Source organism: Dermochelys coriacea, chromosome 1 (genome assembly GCF_009764565.3).
Source record: "Dermochelys coriacea isolate rDerCor1 chromosome 1, rDerCor1.pri.v4, whole genome shotgun sequence".
Lineage (NCBI taxonomy): Eukaryota > Metazoa > Chordata > Testudines > Dermochelyidae > Dermochelys > Dermochelys coriacea.
In genome coordinates, this window is record NC_050068.2 from 325,984,628 (window position 1) to 326,007,399 (window position 22,772).

Below are 22,772 nucleotides of genomic sequence, written 5' to 3' on the forward strand. Positions count from 1 at the left end.
GGTTGTTCTGTTGCATAAAGCTATATCATGTCAGTCTCTGTTTCCATCGGTACAGCAGTAGGTAATGGAACTGTATCTTGACACTGTTTTCCACAGGCAGTGGTGATTTTAGCTGATATCTCACTCCTGATGATCACTGAGAGTATGTCTAAACTGCAATTAGAGGCCTGTGGCTAGCCTATGCCAACTGACTTGGGCTCGTGGGGCTTGAGCTGTGGAGCCATTTAATTGCGGTGTAGACATTCTGGCTTGGGCTGCAGTCTGAGCTCTGGGACCCTCCCAACTTGCAGAGTTCTAGAGGCTGGGCTCCAGACTGAGTCCAGAAGTCTATACTGCATTTAAACAGCCCTGCAACCCGAACCCCGTAAGCCCATCAGCTGGCATGGGCTAGTTGCAGGTTTTTAGTTGAATGTAGACTTACCCAAAGGCACAGAGAACACATTTGTTACAGGGATCCTGAAACTGCCTGGGCCCATACACCACTAGCCTGTTTCCTGCAATGGTGCCAGCTGAAATCGTTGCAGAGTGGCATGGGGAAGTGTCTTGACACAAACAAAGAAATACGGCAGCCATCCCTAGAAACCTACTGGAGAGGACTACAGAATATCTCCATGACAGTTTCATTGAGATTTCTCAGGAAGATAAAAAGGGACATCCCTATTCACGTAAACAAAGAGCTCTGCATGGCCATTCCCTACCTAACCCAACAGGGAATGAAAAGCAGATGCCAACTCTACCTCTTGCTATTGCACCTTGACCTCTTCTCATATGAATAAAACAATGAAAAGTCGATACTTTGTCTTGTTAACATAGGGATGAGCCAGGATCCATCTTTAAATTTAAATATTGTAGGGAAAATGCATGCACATACTTACCCAAGGTTCCTTCCCCTTCATCAGATCATCTGTGCTTGCCTGGTGGGAAAGGCAAGACTGCGCAGTGTCTTGAGCAAGTCCTGACTCACAGCATGGCTGGAGCTCCCCACCACATTTCCTGCCCCTTTCCTCCCTCTTGATAGGCAGCAGCAGCCAAAAAAGCTAACATTCTGTTAGGAAGCGTTAGGAAAGAGATATGTAAGACAGAAAATATCATAACACCATTACATAAATTCATGGTACGCCCACACCTTGAATAATGCTTGCAGTTCTGGTTGCCCCATCTCAAAAAAGATGCATTAGAATTGGAAAAAGTACAGAGAACTGATTACAGGTATGGAACAGCTTTCATATGAGGAGCGATTAAAAAGATTGGGACTGTTCAATATAGAAAAGAGATGACTAAGGGGGGGATATAATAGATGTCTATAAAATTATAGTGTGGAGAAAGTGAATAAAAAAAGTATTATTTAGCCCTTCATGTAACACACAAACCAGGGGTCACCTGATGAAATTAATAGGCAGCAGGTTTAAAACAAACAAAACAAAGTACTTCTTTACACAACGCACCTGTGTTGAGTTAACCTGTGGAACTCATTGCCAGGGGAATGTTATGAAGGTCAACTGGGTTCAGTATAACTGAAGTATAACTGGGTTCAGAAAAAGAATTAGATAAGTTCATGGAGGATAGGTCTATCAATGTCTATTAGCCATGACAGTCAGGGATGCAATCTGATGCTCTGAGTGCCAGAAGCTGGGACTGGACAGGGGATGGATCACTCAATAATTGCTCTGTTATTCCCTCTGTGACAGGGTGTATACACCCAGTGATGAGCTGCCAAAATCTTAACAACTGGTTTCCTCCTCACCCCACGAGGGGGTCGCAGCCCTCCCCCGCCCCCCGGGTCTCCTGCCCCATCCAATCCGCTGTGTTTCTTGATGCCCGCCGCCCTCCCCTCAGGATCCCCTGTCCCCCGACTGCTCCCAGAATGGGGCAGAAGGGTCTCGTGGGCCACTGTAGTGGGTGCCCACCCTGCCCCTAAGAGCCAAAGGCACCTTCCGGGGAGCGAGGTGGGGAGTCCCGGCAGTGCTTACCTGGGGCAGCTCCCAGGAAGCACCGGCATGTCCCTCTGGCACCTAGGGGCAGGGTAGTGTAGCTAGCGGGGGAGCAGCCACTCCCCCCACTGATCACATCAAAAGTAGCACCTTAGGCACCAACTCTGTGGGTGCTCCGGGGCTGGAGCACGCACGGGGAAAATTTAGTGGGTGCAGAGCACCCACCAGCTACTCCCCGCCCTGCACCCAGCCCCAGCTCACCTCTGCGCCGCTTTCGCCTCCTCCCCTGAACACGCCCCCCCCGGCTTTCTGTGAATCAGCAGTTCGCGCGGGAAACCAAGGAGGGCTGAGAAGCAAGTGGCAGCTTCACACTCAGGCCCGCGGAGGCGAGCTGGGGCAGGGAGCGGTTCTCCTACGTGCCCCCCAGATTACCTGCTGCGGCACGGGTGGACCTCCTCGCCCCCACCCCGTCCCAGCTCACCTCCACTCCACCTCCTTAAGCCTGAGCGCGAAGTTACTGCTTGCTTCTCAGCCCCCCCAGGCTTCCCACGCGAACAGCTGATTCACGGGAAACCAGGGAGTGGGGGGCAGAGAAGCAGAGCAGGGCACTGCATTCAGGGGAGGACGCAGAGTGGAGGTGAGGTGAGCTGGGGCCGGGTGGGGAGCTGCCAGTAGGTGCTCTGCACCCACCAAATTTTCCCCATGGGTGCTCCAGCCCCGGGGAAACCTAAGGCGCCACTTTTGGCCAGTTTTTAAAATTAGAAGCCCTTTTAGAACCAGTTGTCCCTTGCAGGACAACCGGTTCTAAAAGGGCTTCTAAATTTAACAACCGGTTCCAGCGAACCAGTGCGAACCTGCTCCAGCTTACCACTGTATACGCCCCACACAAACAAGAAAGGGGCCAGAGAGGCTCTGCTGCAGGGCTAGCCCCACCCCCGCTACAGCCCTGTAAATCATGAATGTTAGGGAGGCACCCTTTAAAAAGGAGGAAGCTGAAGCCAGCAGGGGAAGGAGGAGCAGGATTGCCCTAAGCAGCAGACTGCAGGAGTGACTCCTGAAGCTGTGAAGGGAACAACTAGGCAGGAAACTTTCACCCTGATCCTGAGGGTACAGCAGACTCCCAGAGTAAGACAGACAGGCTGAGCCTGTCTCAGAGACCCAGCCAGAGTGATGTCTCCAAACCCACTACACTGGGGCTGGATTGTTGGCCGCACTATAGATTCACCAATCCACCCTCACCTCCTTTTCTGGGATTGCAGGGAAGGAGTATCCCTGAATGCATGGGGGTTTGAGACTTTCATTTTGATCCCTCAGTTGGAGAGACCTAAGGAGGCCCACAAGGGCAGAACCACCCCGCTGCAAGTAGTGGGGGAGTAGGGTCCAGGTTGTGACCAGCCACTGTAGCTAACTGGGCATGGTCAGATTCCCCCACCCCCTGAGGGAGAAACCACTGAGGACTCTGCCCGCATTCTCCATCACTTGTAACATTCGGTCAGCCCTGCTGAGCAGTGAAGGGGGAAAAAAACAAGAGGAGGCCCAGGGTTATAAAATCCATCCTGATTAATGGATCTAGAAATGGATCAGCAGCAGGCCACCCTACAGCAACAGCAGCAGCAGCTGCAGCAACAACAGGAAATTAGAGGAATTAGCCATACAGCAGCAGGAGCAGCAACAGAATTCAGTGCAACAAATGCAGTCTGCACTCCAACCTCAAAAGGTGACCGGGGAAGAGGCGAACACCAACCCTGGCCCCCCAATGCGACGCCTCCGAAACACTGGGCTGTGCTAGTGGCGCTCCACCTGGCAGGACCAGCCCAAACCACCTACCGAGAACTCGACTCAGCATCGTTCAGGGATTATGCAAAGGTAAACAAGGCAATCCTTGACTACCTGGACATCACTAAGGAGACTTACTGGTGGCAGTTCCGGGAAGAGGCATACCCTTCAGGGGCACACCCACAAACAGTAGCCCAGAACTTGAGAGATTACTACTGGAAGTGGTTGAAGCGAGACTCCTGAACAGGGGCACAGTTGGCAGAGCTCGTACTCATAGAGCAGTTCTTACACATCTTACTGGCAGGAGGATGGGCTTGAGTGTTAAGACATTGACCTGAGACCATGAAGGATGCTGTAGGCCTTATAGAAAACTACTAAGCTGCCTACAATCCCCTGAGACATCTGGAGGTTGGACTCAGAAAGACAGAGATTCGCTGAGAACCAGTGATGCAGCATATGAGGCCTGATGGGGTCTCAAAAGGACCCCCAATTGCCAAGAAGAAGCTAAGTCCCGCAATCCGGAACAAAAAGAAAGGAAGGCAGGTTGGCAGAACCCTCTACCACACATAAAGGACCCCCAGTCTCCCACAATAATACCCCCCACGACCCCAGAGAAACCAGATAGACCGGGTAATGGTGGGCTACACCACCACCTGACATCTGCACCATCAGTTGGGAAATGCTTCTTCTGTGGACTGGTGGGCTACTTCTGAAGTGACTGCCTCATATGGAATGTGACTATGGGCAAGTGTGGCCCGCAGAATCTAGAGCCCATAAGAAGAATTGCAAGTAGTCCTGGTATAGGTAGAGGGTAAGAAAGTAGTAAGGTTGGTGACTCAGTATGTAACCAGACCCTGATCCGCCAGCAACTTGTAGATCCAGAGAAGGACACTGGAGGTATGGATCCTCCTCCAGTGTGTCCGTGGGGACATAAGGCACTACCCTTCACAACAAGTACAACGATGGTGGGGGGACATTCAGTGACTATATAGGTGGGCACAGCATCCGCACTGGCCTGACCAGTTATTCTAGGCAGGGCCTGGGAGTGCTTCAGTGAGGTTCTGGTGAAATAATCAAACGCATAACTGCCGGACCAGAGTCACTCCACCATAGAATCTACGTGGGTGGGGGTGAGCGAACTTGACAATCCTGGACAGGGACCATAAAACCAAAGGACCCAACCCTCATCCCAACCAAGTCTTCAGCCCAAAGCTAAGACCTATAATGACCATTCAGATAGACCCTAGCCTGACGCACCAGCTTTGTGCGGGAACAACAAGCATATCCAACCCTTTCCTGCATCTATGACCAATTAGCCATGGTAAATGGGGAAAGTCATAGACCCCCCCCCACAGAGAGAAACAATGGCCATGTTTCAAATTACAGGGAGAACAGGTTTACTGCATGGAGCAAGCAAGACAGACTGGGGGAAACTAGGGCCCAACCGCTGGTCCTCAAAATGTATAGGCAAGAGGTACTCCCCACTTGGCCCATGAGGTTACCTGATCAGGGCATCTAGGGCAGGAGAAAACAGTTGAACAACTCATGGTTTGCATTTACTGGCCTGGGGTGTTCCGGGATGTTACAGACTACTGTGCATCTTGCCCAGTCTGCCAACTCTGAGGCTAGGAGGGTCAAATGGGTACCTCTTGTCCCACTGTCTCCAACAGAAACCCCCTTTGAGAAGAGGATAGGGTTAGATCTAGATGGCCCCTTAGAAAAGAGATCATCAGGCCATCACTACATATTGGTAATAGTGGATTAGGTGACATGTTACGCAGAAGACATTCCCTTGTGCTCTATCAACGCAAGCATGTTAGCAAGTGAGTTAATGAAACTCTTTGCCAGGGGTAAGCCTGCCACAGGAAATCTTGACCAACCAGGGACCTCACTTGACATCCAACCTGAGGCAGGACTCATGTAGTCTCCTTAAGATAGGCAAGTTAAAAACTTTGGTCTACCATACGCAGACTGACAGCTTACTGGAATGTTTTAATAAGACCCTTAAGGGGATGTTGAAGAAATTTTCCTCCACTAACCTCAAACATTGGGATCAACTGTTGCCTCCACTACCATTTGCTAATCAGGAGGTTCCCCAAGCATCCACAGGTTTCTCCCCCTTCGAGCTGTTATATGGCCAACACTCCCGGGGCAGTCTTGACTTATTACAAGAGTCCTGGAAAAGCCAGGGACCATGAGCAGAAAACCTAGTCCCATATGGCCGTCAGTTGTGCAAACAGCTTAAAAGGTTGGGGGTCTTTGCCCATGAGAACCTACAGGAGCCCCAACAATGTTAGGCAGTGACGCACAGCCTTGTTACAAGAGTTCAAGCCAGGGGACTGAGTCCTTCTGCTGTTGCCGAGCACAGAGTCCAAGCTACTGGCCAAATGGCAGGAGCCTTTCAAGGTGTTGCAACTCATAGGCCCAGTCAACTATGAGATGCAACATCCAGGAAAAAGAAAAAGGACACCCCAATCCACCATGTCAACCTACTAAAGGCCTGGTGTGACAGGGAAGCTTTCCTTATCATCCCCATCGCCACTGACCCTGAACTAGGACCCAAGATTCTGACAACAGAAGCTGATAATGCTGTCAAATTGGGGGAGGTGCTTGGGGCTGAAAAAAAGCCCAGATGGATCAGCTGGTACAAGCATTCCCTCAGGTATTCTCTGCCCTTCCTGAGTTTACCCACCTGACATATCAATGCATTGAGACCAATCCTGGACAGTTGGTGAGGGAGGACCATCAGCCCCCACCCAAGATGATATGGGACATCGTCAAGTGCTTCATGAAATGCTAGATTTGAGCATAGTAGAGGAATCCCACAGTGAATGGCGGAGCCCCATAGTTCTTGTCCTAAAGCCTAATAGCACAATGAGGTTTTTCATTGACTTCTAGAAGGTCACAATCAAAAATCTCCAAGTTCGATCCATATCCCATGCCACAGGTGGACGAGCTACTGGAATGACTCAGGGTAGCCAGATACCTGTGCACAAATGACCTAACAGAAGGCAACTGGCAGCTCCAGCTGACTCCAGAGTCCAGGGAAAAGGCGGCCTTTGCCATGCCCTTTGGAGTCTACCATTTTCTGATCATGACATTCAGACTTCATGGAGTGGCTGCACTCTTTCAGAGACCAGTGGATTGGGTGCTACTTCCACATAGACTCTACACCACAGCTTATCTAGACGATATACTATATAGCCCAGATTGTGACAGCCACCAAGGGTATTAAAATCGATCATCAAAGCCAGCCCAACTGCCAACCCAGCTAAATGCAGATTTGGAAATAGCAAGACATGTAACCAGGACAAAAGTACAAGCTTTGGCCAACTACCCAATACCCACAACTGAAAAACAAGTTATGCAATTTTGGGGGTTGGTCAGATACTACAGGTGATTCATGTTTAACTTCAGAGTAGTGGGCCAGCCTGGGTCCCCCACTTGCCACTGAGGAAGTGGCTGGATTGTTGGACTGCGGTACATTCCCCCAGAAAGGGGGAGAGCAGGTGCTGTGGTCTTTGGAACGACATGGGTCCAGTAGCAGAAGTGATGGCAGCGAGACATCACCAGAAAAGACGCACTGATTAGCAAAGTTAATCCCCAGGACAGCCAGCAGAAGGCGCTTGCATGGCGAGTTGCACTCTGTCACAGAGACGACAGTTATTTAATAAAACCACTGTGCAATTTAAGAAATATGTAGCTCAAGGCTTCATGCTTCCCATAAGGCATATGGAACTGACACAGTGTTTAGGAAACAAACATCAAACCACGGTACATTTCCTAAAATGCGAGTGAATTAGCACATGGTGTTCAAAATGTATGCAGGAATGACATTAAATAATTTAATATCCCATCCCCTACCCAGAACTACTCAAAGACATCAGTATTTGCTAAGTCCAGTCTTGTAAACCAAATCTGAATTTAAATTTTAAGTTTAAGGGTCAACCATTTGAGTTATACTGTTCAACAATAAAGAGAAAGAGCTCAAAGAGTGAGATCCCTCACTTATGGAATTTCCCCAAAGCATAAAAATCACACCAGGTGACACTGCAGACAAAATGGATCCGCTCTGGCAAAACTGATGTTACAAATAGGCTTACAAGAGGTGGTTCATTTATTCTGTAACTATAATAGAGATAATAGTTTCTCCCTAATTAGTTATCAAGGGGAAAGTATTAACTATATTTGTGAAAGAATAAGTTAGTAAAAAAATTGAGATTAAGACCATAGTAGTTACAGATGCTGAAATAAATTAGAGGAAGCAAATCAGAAATATTTAACAAGAACTGATAATAGCCATCTGCTCCTTAATGTTTTTTAAAATACAGTCTACATATGAAAATGTTATACATACAAACTTTATTTAATCCATATTAACTATTTTGTTTCATTAGCCTCAAATGGTAAAATACAAGCACTTGCATAAATGGATTTAAAGGGTATTTCCTAGAATGGTAGCTTCTTTGAGCACCTCTGTATTCTGTGCTGCAATGCTATTGTGTTCTCTGGTATATTGCCAGTTAATGGTAAAAGTAATCTTCCTAAGGTGGATCTGAGGAGGAAAGTAGTACATGCTAATGGTTGCTAGGTGTACAAGAGTGTGACTCAAGCACTGTGAGTCACCTTGTTACCTCTTGCTTCTAGTAAGAGGGATTCTTGCCTCTGGCAGCTGAAGCTTTGCTCCCTAACACCACCAGCTTCAGCCACCCAAGCAATCTCCTCTGGGCTATGCCAGACCAGTCTTTGCCTTGCAGGCTAAAAAGGTGCACCCCAGTCCAAGTCCCCTTCAAACTTTCCCCCCATGATATCCAGCCCTTGACACTGGTTACTTGGAAATTCCAGATCCTCTGCTGCCAAAGGAGCAGTGTATCCCAGTTTACCAGTTCAAATTACGTCTGAGCACTTACAATAAAACAAAAGAAGGTTTCTCTAAGAAAGAATAGAGATTTCACTAGCAACAAGAGAGTGTGATGGAAAAAAATGATTACAATATAAAACACGAACTAGTTCCTACACTTATTAATAGCTATCTTTCCTAACTAATGAAGTATGTTTTCCACCCCCACAATGTTCAGTCTGTTGCAGAGCTGGCTGGCTTCCCAAGAACCAGGATCCAATTTTTCATGAAACAAGACCTCTCAACAAGATGTCTCCTCAGTGAATGGACCCAGAATGTCTCTCGACCCTGCAATATACTGAATCGGTCTTTTATCTTTATTCACAGAGAAGGTGATCCCCTCGATGTCAGATCATTCCTTTTCACTTCCAATTAATTTTGATGTTTACAGTTGGTCTTTCATGGTGACCGTAAGAGTATAATTTTCAATATAGTACATTATTCCTTAACTAGTACCCGTGCACATCTCACAGTGCTTATGAGTATCATTAAGTTACAAGCTTTCAGTAGGGACCTCACATGATACGCTTCATGGATAAGTACCATGAAAATAATGTATTCAGTGTAGTGAGTTTCCCCAGGCTAAGACAAAAGTTGCTTGTTAAGAAAACGGAAACTGTTGCCTGTTGGCACCAGTGAGTCTCTGTCACAGAGAGATGACCTGGTATTAAATGTAATGGGAGCAAACTGATTGGTTGCCAATATGGAAAATTGCATAGTTAGACTGAGAGAACTAAGAATATATCAGAGAAAAATAATGTCATGTATTCTATCCATACAATTTAGCATGCATTAAAATCTTCTACGTATCCACTAAGGAGATCTTAGTAAATTTGTTGGATGTTATACTAATACTCTCACATTTGCAAACTAATGCTTATGGATAAATACCAACCATATTTATTATTAATTTGAAAAATTTGTCTTAAAGTCTTGTCTCGAAAGCTGATAGCTCTAATCTTGCTTAATGGAATTTATTAACTTATTAGTTATGGAACTAGCCGCCTTTGCCTATCCTGCATTTATTTTGCTGAAGTTTGATTCAAATTTATATCAACAGATTGTCAAATCAGTTTATCAAAACTGTTCAAATCCCTTACTAAAGTGGGAAATTGATTAAAGAATTGATCTGTCAGGTTCCGTTTCAGGTGTCAAGACTAGAAAGGTGACTACCTAAAATGCTAAATTATGTTCTTCTCTTATTTTAGATAGAGGTGGGCGGGATACCGATTCATCCAGAACTTTGAACAGTTGCCTCAAAGACTGATCTTTATCTATCCGGTACACTGAATGAGACAGAGTACTGTGGAAAAAATAATTTTGATCATTTAAGTAAAGACTGCATCATGCATATGCACCAGGGACTAAAGCTAAGGTTGCAAGGCAACTGCAAGTGCAGTTAACCGTAACAGTTAAGTGCTTGACTTTGCAAACTGAGGCCTGATCTACAGTAGGAAATTAGGTTGGTATAACTACATCCTTCAGGGTTATGAAAAATCCACACCACTGAGCGACACAGTGAAACTGACCTAACCCCTGGTGCAGACAACACTAAGAATTCTCCCGTTGACCTAGCTACCACATCTCGGGGACATGGAGTACCTACGCCGATGGGAGAACCTCTCCTGTTGGCGTAGGTAGAGTCTTCACGGAAGCACTACAGAGGTGCAACTATGCCACTGCAGCATTTTCAGTGTAGACAAGCCCGTAGGGTTTAATAGTTTTTTGAATGAAATAATTGTGTGTGTTAATTGAATGGTTCATTCTCTCTCTCGATCTCTCTTTAACAATAAAATTGTGAAGAATTGGGCATTTAAGCCAGGTAGTGTCTAAAGGCATATGAGAGGCATGGATGAACCCAGACATCTTTGACTTAGGACATGAATTCTCATAAAATACCAAGGTACACAAAATTCAGACCCTGAAGAATCCGATGATTCCCCTGAAATAAGTCGATTAGCATCACAGGCCCATTAATAAACTCCTCACTCTCCCATCCCAAGACATCACAATTTGATTTGCTTAATATACAATAGTTCTTCCTTCTACCTGCGCTCTAGGCATGGTGTGTACAGATACTTTAGTATGTCAATATTAATTTATCAATTGTTCCAATACATTTTCATCTTCTGCCTTTAATGAAAATACATGACCATTTTATTTCAATTATCCTCTCTTCTTTCTCTATTTTGAAACTAGCATAAGAAGTGAGTGCTCCGCCTGCATAAGAGGAGCTAATTCCAACAGGCTGTCATCACAGAGAATATTTCAACTTTCCGTGAGTTCAAAGGTTTCTTCTCTTCTCCAATAACATATTCCATTGTTGGTTTCCAGTATCAGTTTTCACCATTATTCACTTATGTTTAACACTGCAACTACATTTAATACCACTTGTATTGTTCCAAACTTAAATCTTCTGTCCAGTTCCATGAAGGAATGAATTATATTAAATCTTCCTCGATTAATATCATGTTTCTCCAAGTAGACTAAATTCAGTAAGAATTCTTCATTGCTTCTTAGGATACCTGGCACACTTATCGTGGAAATCACTGAAGGAAAACTAGCAGCAATACATATAAACACTAATCAGATCATTAAAATGCTGAGAACTAACTTGCCAATGTAACATTAATTCTATTATCTTAATACAAATTGAACTACTTTGATGTGTTTAGTTTTTTTATAACTGACTTTCAATTCAGTAAAATGAGAAAATAATCATTATCAACTCATTTTTGCAAATTTTAAACTAAAATGGTTTCATATTTTTTTTACCTTAATAGCAAAAAACTAATTTTTTTTTCACCATCATATGTAAATGACTAAGCAGGATACAGGCCAGTAAAGTAATTACTTGATGAATAAAACAGGCACTTTCCAAAAGAATTGCTTCTTTTCAGTAAAGCATTGTGAAAGATTGGTTTTCCTTTTCTAGTATTTCAACTTCAGTTAGTCACAGTCCAAGTGACAAATTGAGGTGCCATATACATTTATATCATGTCCAGCTGTCCTAATTTTCTTCTTTATAGAGCCTCAAAGACTGCCAGAGTGAAGTACCCTTACAGATATATGCCATCTTAAAGAACAAAACTTTCTGCTAGCACTGCAAGTCACCTAACTTTGAGAGCTTTATAGTTCACGTTCATTTTAAATAGAGTATTTTCCTATTTTACAACTTCTGAATTAAAAATGTGTTACATAAGAGCAATAGATGACCTATTTATCTAGCTTTCCAAGTGGCTGAAGCACAAGAGCCTGAGGCATCTGCTGAGGTATACACAAGATCTTACAAGGCCTGCAGAAGACCTTCCAATCCCAGGTTTCCTACCCAGATGAATCAAAACCTCCATAACAAGGAAAGTTATTGCTCCTCAATGAGGGCTATTTCCATGCTGAATTTCACATTTCAAATCTCCTAAGAGAAGCCAATCCCAGGGTCCAAAGACATTGAAGCTTACAAGAGCAGACACAGAATTAACCTCAGCAGGCACAGAAGCATTGAGGGGATATGGCGCAAGAAAGGACTACCCTTCTTCCCAGCAGCCTAGACCACAACTGTGCAGGGATGACTCCCCTCAGGGTCATTGGACTCATACTGCTCGTCCCACCTCATAAGTCAATTGGGTTTGGCAAAGAAAAATTCTGAGTAAGACCCAACTCCAGGCACCAATGAAATTGAAGGTGGCAGGAGCAAACATGCAAGCAGCCTCAGAGCTTTTGCAGTAGGGACAGACAGACACTGATGACACTATCAAATAGCTTTCTGTAGTTTTCACTCTGGATAGTCTCTCCCCTTGCTGATTGGCTGACTACTCCAACTTCCTCTAGCTCAGGGGTTCTCAAACAGGGAGTCGGGACCCCTCAGGGGGTCACGAGGTTATTACATGGGGGGTCATGAGCTGTCAGCCTTCACCCCAAACCCCACTTTGCCTCCAGCATTTATAATGGTGTTAAATATATAAAAATGTGTTTTTAATGTATAAGTGGGGTCATACTCAGAGGCTTGCTGTGTGAAAGGGGTCATGATAGGGTGACCAGATGTCCTGATTTTATAGGAACGGTCCCAATTTTTGGGTCTTTTTCTTATATAGGCTCCTATTACCCCCCACCCACTGTCCCAATTTTTCACATTTGCTGTCTGGTCACCCTAGGTCACGAGTACAAAATTCTGAGAACCCCTGCTCTAGCTCCCTTCCTCACAGCCTCATTTCCCTTTCCTTGCCTGCTCCCCCTTCTCCCTCTTCATTCCTTCCTTGTCCTTTTCAGTATTCCCCGCTCCCTCATCTTTGTCTTCTAATTCCCTCCTAACAAAACCCCATTAGATTAATTTATTTTTAAATTGTGGAAGTAGCATGATGTTTAGTGCTATTAAACTGCTCACTCTGCTTGTATGTGTAAGGGGACTGTTGCCCCCTTACTAACATTCAGTGGGATGGTTTTGGTTGGCTAGCTCCCAGTACTAAAAGGTGAAGGGTCTATGGGAAATCAGGACCCTGAGACTGATTGTCCCCAAGAACAATGGGGAGAGGCCAATGCTCCAGGTCAGCCTGAATGACAGGGCGGGCAGGCTAATCAGGGAGTCAGGAGGCCAAGAAGGTCCCGTCCTCCCTGTGAGCTGGATTTGCTGGGGTCAGACAGAGTGGGGCCGAGCTAAGCTGGGGAGCAGAGTTGTGCCAGATCCAGAGGGACCAGAAAAGCAGCCCAGAGAGAGCAGACCCTGACCTGGGAGCAGAGCTGCAGCCCCAAAGCTAGAGGCACAGTCCAGAGAGAGCGGACTTGCCCTGGGAGCAGAGCTGCAGCAACCAGAGCCAGAGGGGCCAGAAAAGCAGCCCAGGAAGCAGGTCAGTGCTGGGAGCAGAGTCACAGAAGCAGCCTGCAGAGCAGACCTGTCCTGGGAGCAGAGCTGTAGCAACCAGAGGCAGAGGGGCCAAAGAAGCAGCCCAGGGAGCTGGAGGCAGAGACAGAGTGGTAGAGCTGGGGCTGGAGCAGTCCGGAGCTGTGGTGAGCAGCTGGGGAGAGCGAGGGGGACCCTGGGCAGCAGGCCCAGCACAGGGAGATGCCTCAGCCAAGAGGTTCTACAGGCCAGGCTTGGATCGTAACCCCGACAGGGCGGGGGCAACACTGGGCAGAAGGGTCCTACCACTTAGAGCCTGAGAGCGTGTGGCCACCATCAGAGCAAGTGTTCAACCCACAGCATCCCTACAGCAGAGCCAGGGCCTGAGAAGAAGGACTGGGACTTACAAGGAACAGACTGTGAACTGCCCTGACATTCCAGAGACGCTGTTTGTGATGTTCCCTGCCACAGAGGGGGTTGATATGTTTCCTTTAACCTTTCCCATTTTTCCTTATTCTTTTTAAAATTAATTGTTGATTAAATAACTTGCATTTACTTTAAATTGTATGTAATGGTCAGTGGGTCAGAGAAGTGCCCAGTGCAGAGAGAGTACCCCGGAGTGGGGACACCCTAACCCCTGTCCTAGGTGACCACAGCAGGGTTGGGGTTCGAGCCCCCCAGGAATCCTGGGCCTAGCCTTGTTGGGGTTACGAGGACTCTGGCCAGGCAGGAGAATGGAAGGGGAGTCCTCAAGGGCAGGGAGGCCATGGGGTAAAGGAAGTGGGAGTGAGGACTCAGATCCTTTCGCTAGCCCACTTCACCAGGTAGTACAGAAGCCAGGAAAGTTCCCCACAATACCAGGACTATTCCCCCGCTTACATATGCTCTATCCTTTCCCCCTACTGTGTCTGTCTTGTCTATTTAGACTGTTAGCTCTTCAAGGCCAGGGCTGTCTGTTACTTTGTTTATACAGTGCACAGCACAAGAGGGTCCATTCTTGGTCAGTACCTAGGCACCAACCAAATGTTCCAGATGTAGGGCCATTTTGTAAAAAGTCAAGAAGAATTTGAGGGAATGGGAAACATGTATTTTTCACTCTCCACCTGTTCAAAAAAGGCAGCTAAATCACTTTCCTCTTGAACTTTAAAATAATCCACTTTCTGGCAGAGACCAAGAATAGAAAATTCCAGGCCTAGAAGCGAAAAATTCAGAAAGTTATGAACAACCTAAAGCAGGTTTTAAAATGTACATCATTGTGCAACATAACTAAGCCAGGCCATACTAACATTCCACTATATCACATTTATATACACACTGTGTGCACGTGCGCATGCACAGAGATACATTATTTATCTCACTGAGTTTTAAGTATTAAAATTCAGGAACAATTACATCTTCCTGTTTCCCTTATATACTTGCCCTCCATGAACAAATGGAACACTGATAGCATATTAGTACATTCACAGTATGCTAATGGAACAGCTATTAAATAATAAATGCCTTATATTGTTATCAGCAGATGCTTCAACAATTAATCTCTGGCTGTTTAATTTCTAGCTCTGCTAAGCAAAGGAACTAAAACTTATGCAGTTTACTAAAATAGCAAGGAATATCACATAATTATGATAGAAACATCACAAACAACTTGTCCATTGTAGTGGTGAGTACTAGGCTTTGAAAAGCAGTAGTAGAAGCCTAATATAGATTTCTTTCAGTGGCACTTACTTAAAAGTCACTAACCCTGCAGAGTTCAGAACCTTAAAATTAGTTAGTCCTGGTAAAGTATGTTTCAAGGTGATTGGAATCCATATTTTAAAAAATAATTATTTTTTCCCATTTGGGCAGGCTAGCATTTCCTAAAAGTATGAATCAACTTAAAATTATTGAATTCTATGAAGTTGCAGCCGATGGAATATTAACAACTGGCTTTTCCATCTGCAAAAGCATCATGAATATCACAATATACCAAAAGGTGCCTTAACAAAAAAAAAAAAATGCATTTCAAGATTACTCCACTTATTTTAAAATGTCTTTGTAAAGTATATGGATGTCAGCAACAGCCCTCTTACAATGTCTCCTTATATTTTACAAATAAACTGTTTAAAAATATGCTATACCAGTTCCATCACCAGTGAGCATTTAAGAATAAAAATAAGAAATATCACCCTTCATGACTTTTTTGTTTTAAAAATAACTACTCCATGATTATTATAATAAGGCTGGTCCTGCAAATTGTAGGTATGTTCTGTACGTTACTATAAAATAACCACATAGGAGTGTAACAAGGATTGTTATAGTGCTTTTTTTTTTTTTTTTTTAAACGGGCCTAATTTTCTTGAAGACTTCCCGTTCTTTTCTCAACTCCTTACCTAGTCAAAACTCCCAGGAACATATTAGAGACAGTTAATGCAAACATCATTAACATAGTAGACCATTCTGGGCCCTGTGAAGTCATTACAGTCTAATACGTGAATAGGCTTCTATGCAAATGCACTAAATGTCACATTTGTTTAATGAGAAAAAGCTGTTTTTGTCAGTTATCACTTTTCTAAATGACATAACTCCATTTTCTCTCTTTATAATAGACAAAAGCTCACTATGTATTAATGGCCCACAAGAGTTGATTTGTTTTTTTTGAAGTGTTGTTTTTCAGACATAGGCATGCAGAAAAAAAGTGTCCCGAACCATTGTTTTCCTCCCAATGTTATAATATAAAAGTAATTGCTGATTTTTCCTTCTACAATATTAACTCACTTTTTTCTATTGAATTGAACCCATCTATTAAAATACAAAGCTGTCATTCCTTTGCTAATCAGCTTTCATTCATTAAGAAGTCAACTATTGATAAAAAAAAAAAAAGGTATAGTATAACCTTGCCAATCACCACACACTAAAGGTAGCCCCAAAAATATCTTTCCTCGCTTTTAGTGAATGCTCCTGTTTGCTAATGGTTCATTACCTTGATAAAATATACAGTATTGCAGTACATGAAATATTCTCATGTAATTAAAACTACAAATGCAAACATAAAATAAACTAGGTATTGTGATGCATTATCCTTCTCTAATGTGCGTGTCACTTACCACAGGCACCAGCCCTGCAAACATACATGCATGTGACTTTGCATTTATGTTATGCTGTTCCCACATTTTCAGTTTTCAATATGGCAAATACTTGTGCTGACCACAGCAGAGCAGAAGTTGCCAGGGAAGAACCTAGCAGTTTTGGAAGCAGGATAGGGAGCATGGGTGTCAGTTTGGGAGTGTGGGATAAGCACACTATCTGTTTTGGTTAAAATGATCAACAATAAAATAGTTCACAACTGAAAGTGTCAGTATTGTTTTCTTTAGGTTTCAAATTTAACTCACTGAGATTAATGGAGCTAGTTCACTTCTCCAGTGTTGCCAGCTCACAATTTTATAGGCCTCATGATAACTAGAGATTTTCTTAAAGCATCAGCTTGTCAATTCACTTTTTTTTTTTTTTTTAAATGAAAGCTAAGTTTCTCAACTTCATGGCTGTGGAAAAACATTTGAAAACAGGAAACCCAAAGGCTACAAACCCAGACAACAAATAAAAATAACCCAAAAGTTAGTTGTTTTTTTTTAATTTAATCATTTCTGGGGGGCCAACTCATGATTTCTGAATGCTCAGGCTTGACAATATTGCATCTCAGAACTCAGGCCAACTCGGCACAACAACATTGGTTTACAATCCTTTGATATTTTCTTTGCACCCATCACCACCAGAAACATTCTTAAAAAAAAAAAAAAAAAGTAAGCTTAGATTCTTGACCAATTCTGTAACAATGGGAGAATTTTATGGCAAATTTCATGACCCTGGAATTGCAGGATGCCTGAAGTCTTAACAACAGTCATTGTACATACAGTATTTTTTTTCAGCAAACCAAATAACTAACTTAGAGAAACTTAATTTAGTTATCTGTGAACACATATTAATGTTACAGCATACTTAACATAATAGCCATAATCATAATTATGTTTCAATAGTTCTACAGGCCAATGAAAACATGCAACTTTATCAAACCTACCTGATGCCCGTCTAATGAACCGGTTTATCGCTGGAGCTGAAAGAAAAACGAAGACATAATTAGATTATTTTATTAATAGTTTAAAGACAGAACTTTAAAAAATAACACTGTATAAAAATAGCATTTTGTTGAACAATTCGCTGTAGATTTTCAGAGAAACATGCTAGTTGTCCTCAGTCTAAATATGTGAACACAAAGTCGCAATGGGTGTTATGGTCAGTTATCACTGATATTTAAAGAAATTAAGATTTAAAAAAACATTTTCACTCTCTTTTTAAGCATTACTATATGCATGAACTTATTGCCATGTCTCATTATGAAATATTTTATATTTGCATCAGTTACTTAAATAACTAGGACTGCAAGAAGCCAACATCTACAAACGATGCAAACTTGGATGCAGACATTTAATAGAGTGGATTTTATTTTTTACAAAATTTATAGATCTAGATATCAGTTAACTTAAAGATGCTCTTGTATAAAAAAAGACCACCCTGAAAACCCCCCTGAGGAACCAAAAGTTATACAGGTCTGTAACTGTTCACATAAATCAAGAACAATGCCAAAAAAAAGCTCCAGGTGTAGTTCCAAGGCACCAATGATTGTCCAATGTCTCACAAACTACCTATAAATGTGCCCTATACACACACTGAGAAAACAGAGATTCCCAGCTTGTTTCTAACCCTGACAGGCTGCAAGATGTATACAATTTTGACTACTTTCTTGGTGGGAGAGGGGATTGCCTCCACTTCAATTCCTGCCTAGTGTTACCAGCACACTCAAGTACTGCTAGAGCTAGAAACCAATGTTTTATATATTATACCATCTAAATGCACCCTAGAATCTGATTTCAAATGATAATAAATTATTTCTAACCCTAGCAGATTAAGAGATCAATTGTTAAAATCTTAACAGAACTGAAAGAGACAACAAGATGATAATCAGAATGACCTATTTTAAAGTGTGGGAGTCACCTACTTTTACATAAATATTCCTTCTTATATTATTAGTGTTAACTGTATAAAACCCTCTCAATCATTCTGTATGAACATTAAATGAAGAAAATATTGCATTTTTTCTCCACTTAATTTCACTGGGGTTTATATAGCATTTCTTGAATGTAGACATATGCACATAGAACTAAGTACTGCTTAAGAAATAGGAAAGTCTGAATCCCATGGAGCTGCTAACAGCCTCTCAAACTCTGTTGGGAGAGGGAACAAGAGCAGAGTTATACATTCTGGTTCAAATTCACACATGGTAATGGAAGGTCCTTGTAGCCAGAAGCATACCAGGAGGCTAGACTGCAATGATGCAAAGGGACCGCAATTCCACTACAAGGAAAAGCAGCCTGTCAGGAACCAACCAGTACAGGTAGAGGTGTATACAATATCCATAGTTTTAGAGTCTTCTCCCAGTCATTCCCACTGGCAAATATTAAATCTAGCCCCACCCCAGCAGAAACCTTTGTGGATGGCAGAGGATGAATTAATGACTGCTTTTTGCAGGGGTGGATCTCATCTTGGGTGTAATGGATTTGGCAGGCATCACTGGGCCAGGTTCAGACCTCCACCTGCCCAATGTAAATTAAATTTTGTGGCTCTCTTAAAAAATAATGCAAAAATAAACTTGAAGTTGCATGATGGTTCCAGGTTATGTCATAGCTAATCTATGAAACCAATGCTTGTGTTTTTCTTACTCTTATCTTCCCTTCCTTCTTCCCTCCTTTTATTAGTCACACTAACTTGTTATACCTTTTCTTGATTTAGATTGTTAGCTCCTCATGACAAACTATCAATACATGTTTGTGCAACACCTGGCATAATGGGGTTCTTATCCAGATTGGGGCATCTAGGGAAAACAACAACAACTACTACTGCTCCAGAAATGTTAGGTGACACACACTTTCCAGACCAGTACATTTTTCCAAGACGGGATCCTCCGGAGGCACACTGTTGCAATTATTAATAATATTTAAGGCCCTACTTAATTTGCGACATTGAGGAAATTGCAGTTCCTGCAATATTAGGCTTCCAATTTTGATGGTGGGAACTCCCCCGGCTCTCAGCCCCAGCCAGCTGACAGTGGGAGTCTCCCTAGCTCTCAGCCCCAGGCTGTTGCTGTTAACCCTTTTCCAAATTACCGCAAATAATAGCATCCATTATTACTTTTCCATGGCTTTTCCACAACTCAGCTGCAATTTTTTGACAATCATCCCACGATTCAAGTAGGGGCTTAATAATATTGGAAATTAGTAATAATATGGGAAATCACCCAACACCAATTTAACCATGAATTCTTTATCAAATCCAAAGGCCAAATGGTACTTCATGCAATTGCCTTAAAAGCTTAACTAATAAGCAATTTACTACACCCAAGCAGTAACAAAACATTTATAAGCATTTGATCAAGATACTAGCAAACAGGCTAAACCAAGGGTACTCGGACGCATGTTGGTTGGCTCCAGCCCAGTCAGGCAGGTATTAGCAATGAACCCTTTAAGAGCTGACTTCTTATACCCTTTAACAAACAAGTGATGTCATTTCCAATTACTGACTTCAGCTAAAAACAATTTGAGAGAATTCACCCTTATTTCCAGTCTTAACCCAGATAAGATTTACAGCCTCCTTTCTTTGCAAGACCTTTCCTCTGTATCTCTTCCCCTCCTTTCTAAGGACCAACAGCTTTTTCATTGAACCGGAGTTCACATAGGAGATAACACTAGCTGTGGGGTGGGAAAGGGCTGTATTGGCTCATTTTAAGACAGATACTCTTTGTTCAGTTTAAAACCATCTGCAGTTACTCCTATCGGTCAGAGGCCTACTTTTTTAGAAACTGCCCCTTAGAATAGAACCTCAGAGTTATGGATACCTTGGGAATGGAGGTTATCTGTAACTCTGAAATGTTTGTAACTTTGAACAATGCGCAGTTAGGGCTCCAGATCCAGCAGATGACACTCCAGGCCAGGATTCAGTAACAGCTGAGCAACCTAGTCAACCCCGGCATAAATTTGCTAGGGTGAGCTTGTGCCTGTGAAAGAGAGAGAGAGAACAGCATGTCCCCCTCCTGGCTAAGGAAGGGGGGCTAAAAACAGCACGTCCCTCTCGCAGCAGGATGGGGGGAGGGTTGAAAGCTGCACAGATCTCAACTCTGCTCCCGCTCTGCTGGCTCCAGCTGCCTTGAGCTGGCAGTCCCAGTGTCTTCCTGTAAATGGCTGCCTCTTGCGTAGGGTTGCCAATCCTCCTGGTTTGGCCGGGAGTCTCCTGGAATTGGGCTCAATCTCCTGGAGGCTTCTGAAGCCAATTCAGGAGATTTTAGGCCTCTAAAAGTCCAGCAGCATAGCAGGGTTAAGGCAGGTCCCTACATGCCCTGGCTATCATAGAATCATAGAATATCAGGGTTGGAAGGGACCTCAGGAGATCATCTAGTCCAACCCCCTGCTCAAAGCAGGACCAATCCCCAATTTTTGCCCCAGATCCCTAGATGGCCCCCTCAAGGATTGAACTCACAACCCTGGGTTTAGCAAGCCATTGCTCAAACCACTGAGATTCTGTTCCTGTTCTTTAAGGTTACATTTTTTATTAAAATCATCAGCCTCCAACTCCAGATTGGCAGGGCACTGAACAGGAGCAACTCTCAAATATCAGGGCAGTTTCAGAGACAATGCTGGAGGATGCTCAAAAAGATGTGGACATTCATATATCAGAAGCTGCTGTCATGTTTCAGGCCTCTAAGCAGCCTCCATGTGGATACTGCGATGTCAAGCTTGCCACAAAGCTGCTGACCTACAGAACCAGAGTTATATTAACTTTATTGTACAAAAGTGAAACATGGGCACTGAGGATGGTGAAGAACACTGGACTGATATTTTCAATTCTTGTCATCTTTGTCAGCTATTCCACATTAAGTGGAAGGACAAGATCAAAAATGAAGATATTCTAAGTTGAACCCACTAAACATCTCCATTAGCACTGGTTCAGTTCTGGCAGCTTTCTTGGTATGGACATATTAAAAATGGAATACCAATGAATTCTAAAGAATGTACACCAAGGAATGCTGCTACACAGCCAATGATCATGTGGGTGCCAAAAGGTTTATTGGCATGATAAGATTGCTAGTGATGGACAGAAACTAAATATTCAGCCAGATCATCCTAAGAACTTACCCAGAGATTGATCCAGGTGGCACTTGATCTGCCAAGAGGATACATCCCTTTGGGATGGGATTTACCATGATGATGATGATTCTATTCTTGTTCTTTAAGCTTACATTTTTGATTAAAAACAATAACAACAAAATACAAACAAAACCATCGCTTGGGCCCTCAGCAATCTTTACCCTTAATGGCAAAACACAGTCCTACTGATGTGCACGTATATGTAATACTCCGCTACTGAAGACAAAAGTTTGGATTCCATGTCCTGTCGGATTCCATGATAGAGAAACAATCCTTAAACTTCTCCACTAAAGTGGAAAGGGGCTGCATCTTCCCCAAATGATAAGATGTACCCATGAGAAACTGCCACCAGATGGCTCCCTACAAAGAAAGACACTACTACAACAGGTTTCAGAGTAGCAGCTGTGTTAGTCTGTATTCGCAGAAAGAAAAGGAGTACTTGTGGCACCTTAGAGACTAACAAATTTATTAGAGCATAAGCTTTCGTGAGCTACAGCTCACTTCATCGGATGCATTTGGTGGAAAAAACAGAGGGGAGATTTATATACACACACAGAGAACATGAAACAATGGGTTTATCATACACACTGTAAGGAGAGTGATCACTTCAGATGAGCCATCACCAGCAGCGGGGGGGGGGGAAGGAGGAAAACCTTTCATGGTGACAAGCAAGGTAAGCTAATTCCAACAGTTAACAAGAATATCTGAGGAACAGTGGGGGGTGGGGTGGGGGGGAGAAATAAGATGGGGAAATAGTTTTACTTTGTGTAATGACTCATCCATTCCCAGTCTCTATTCAAGCCTAAATTAATTGTATCCAGTTTGCAAATTAATTCCAATTCAGCAGTCTCTTGTTGGAGCCTGTTTTTGAAGCTTTTTTGTTGAAGGATAGCCACTCTTAGGTCTGTAATCGAGTGACCAGAGAGATTGAAGTGTTCTCCAACTGGTTTTTGAATGTTATAATTCTTGACGTCTGATTTGTGTCCATTCATTCTTTTACGTAGAGACTGTCCAGTTTGGCCAATGTACATGGCAGAGGGGCATTGCTGGCACATGATGGCATATATCACATTGGTAGATGCGCAGGTGAACGAGCCTCTGAT

At 43.4% G+C, this 22,772-nt stretch overlaps 1 protein-coding gene across 5 annotated transcripts in view; it reads right to left on the bottom strand.

Annotated features, from left to right (window-relative positions):
* PRKAR2B (protein kinase cAMP-dependent type II regulatory subunit beta) overlaps positions 1–22,772 on the bottom strand; it is a 151,086-nt gene that overhangs the window by 90,130 nt on the left and 38,184 nt on the right. For all 5 annotated transcript variants that reach the window (XM_038390578.2, XM_038390568.2, XM_043496905.1 and 2 more), the window contains one exon: positions 17,493–17,528. In XM_038390578.2, the coding sequence (XP_038246506.1) occupies positions 17,493–17,528 (36 nt within the window). Of the gene's footprint in view, positions 1–17,492; positions 17,529–22,772 lie in introns of those variants that run through there.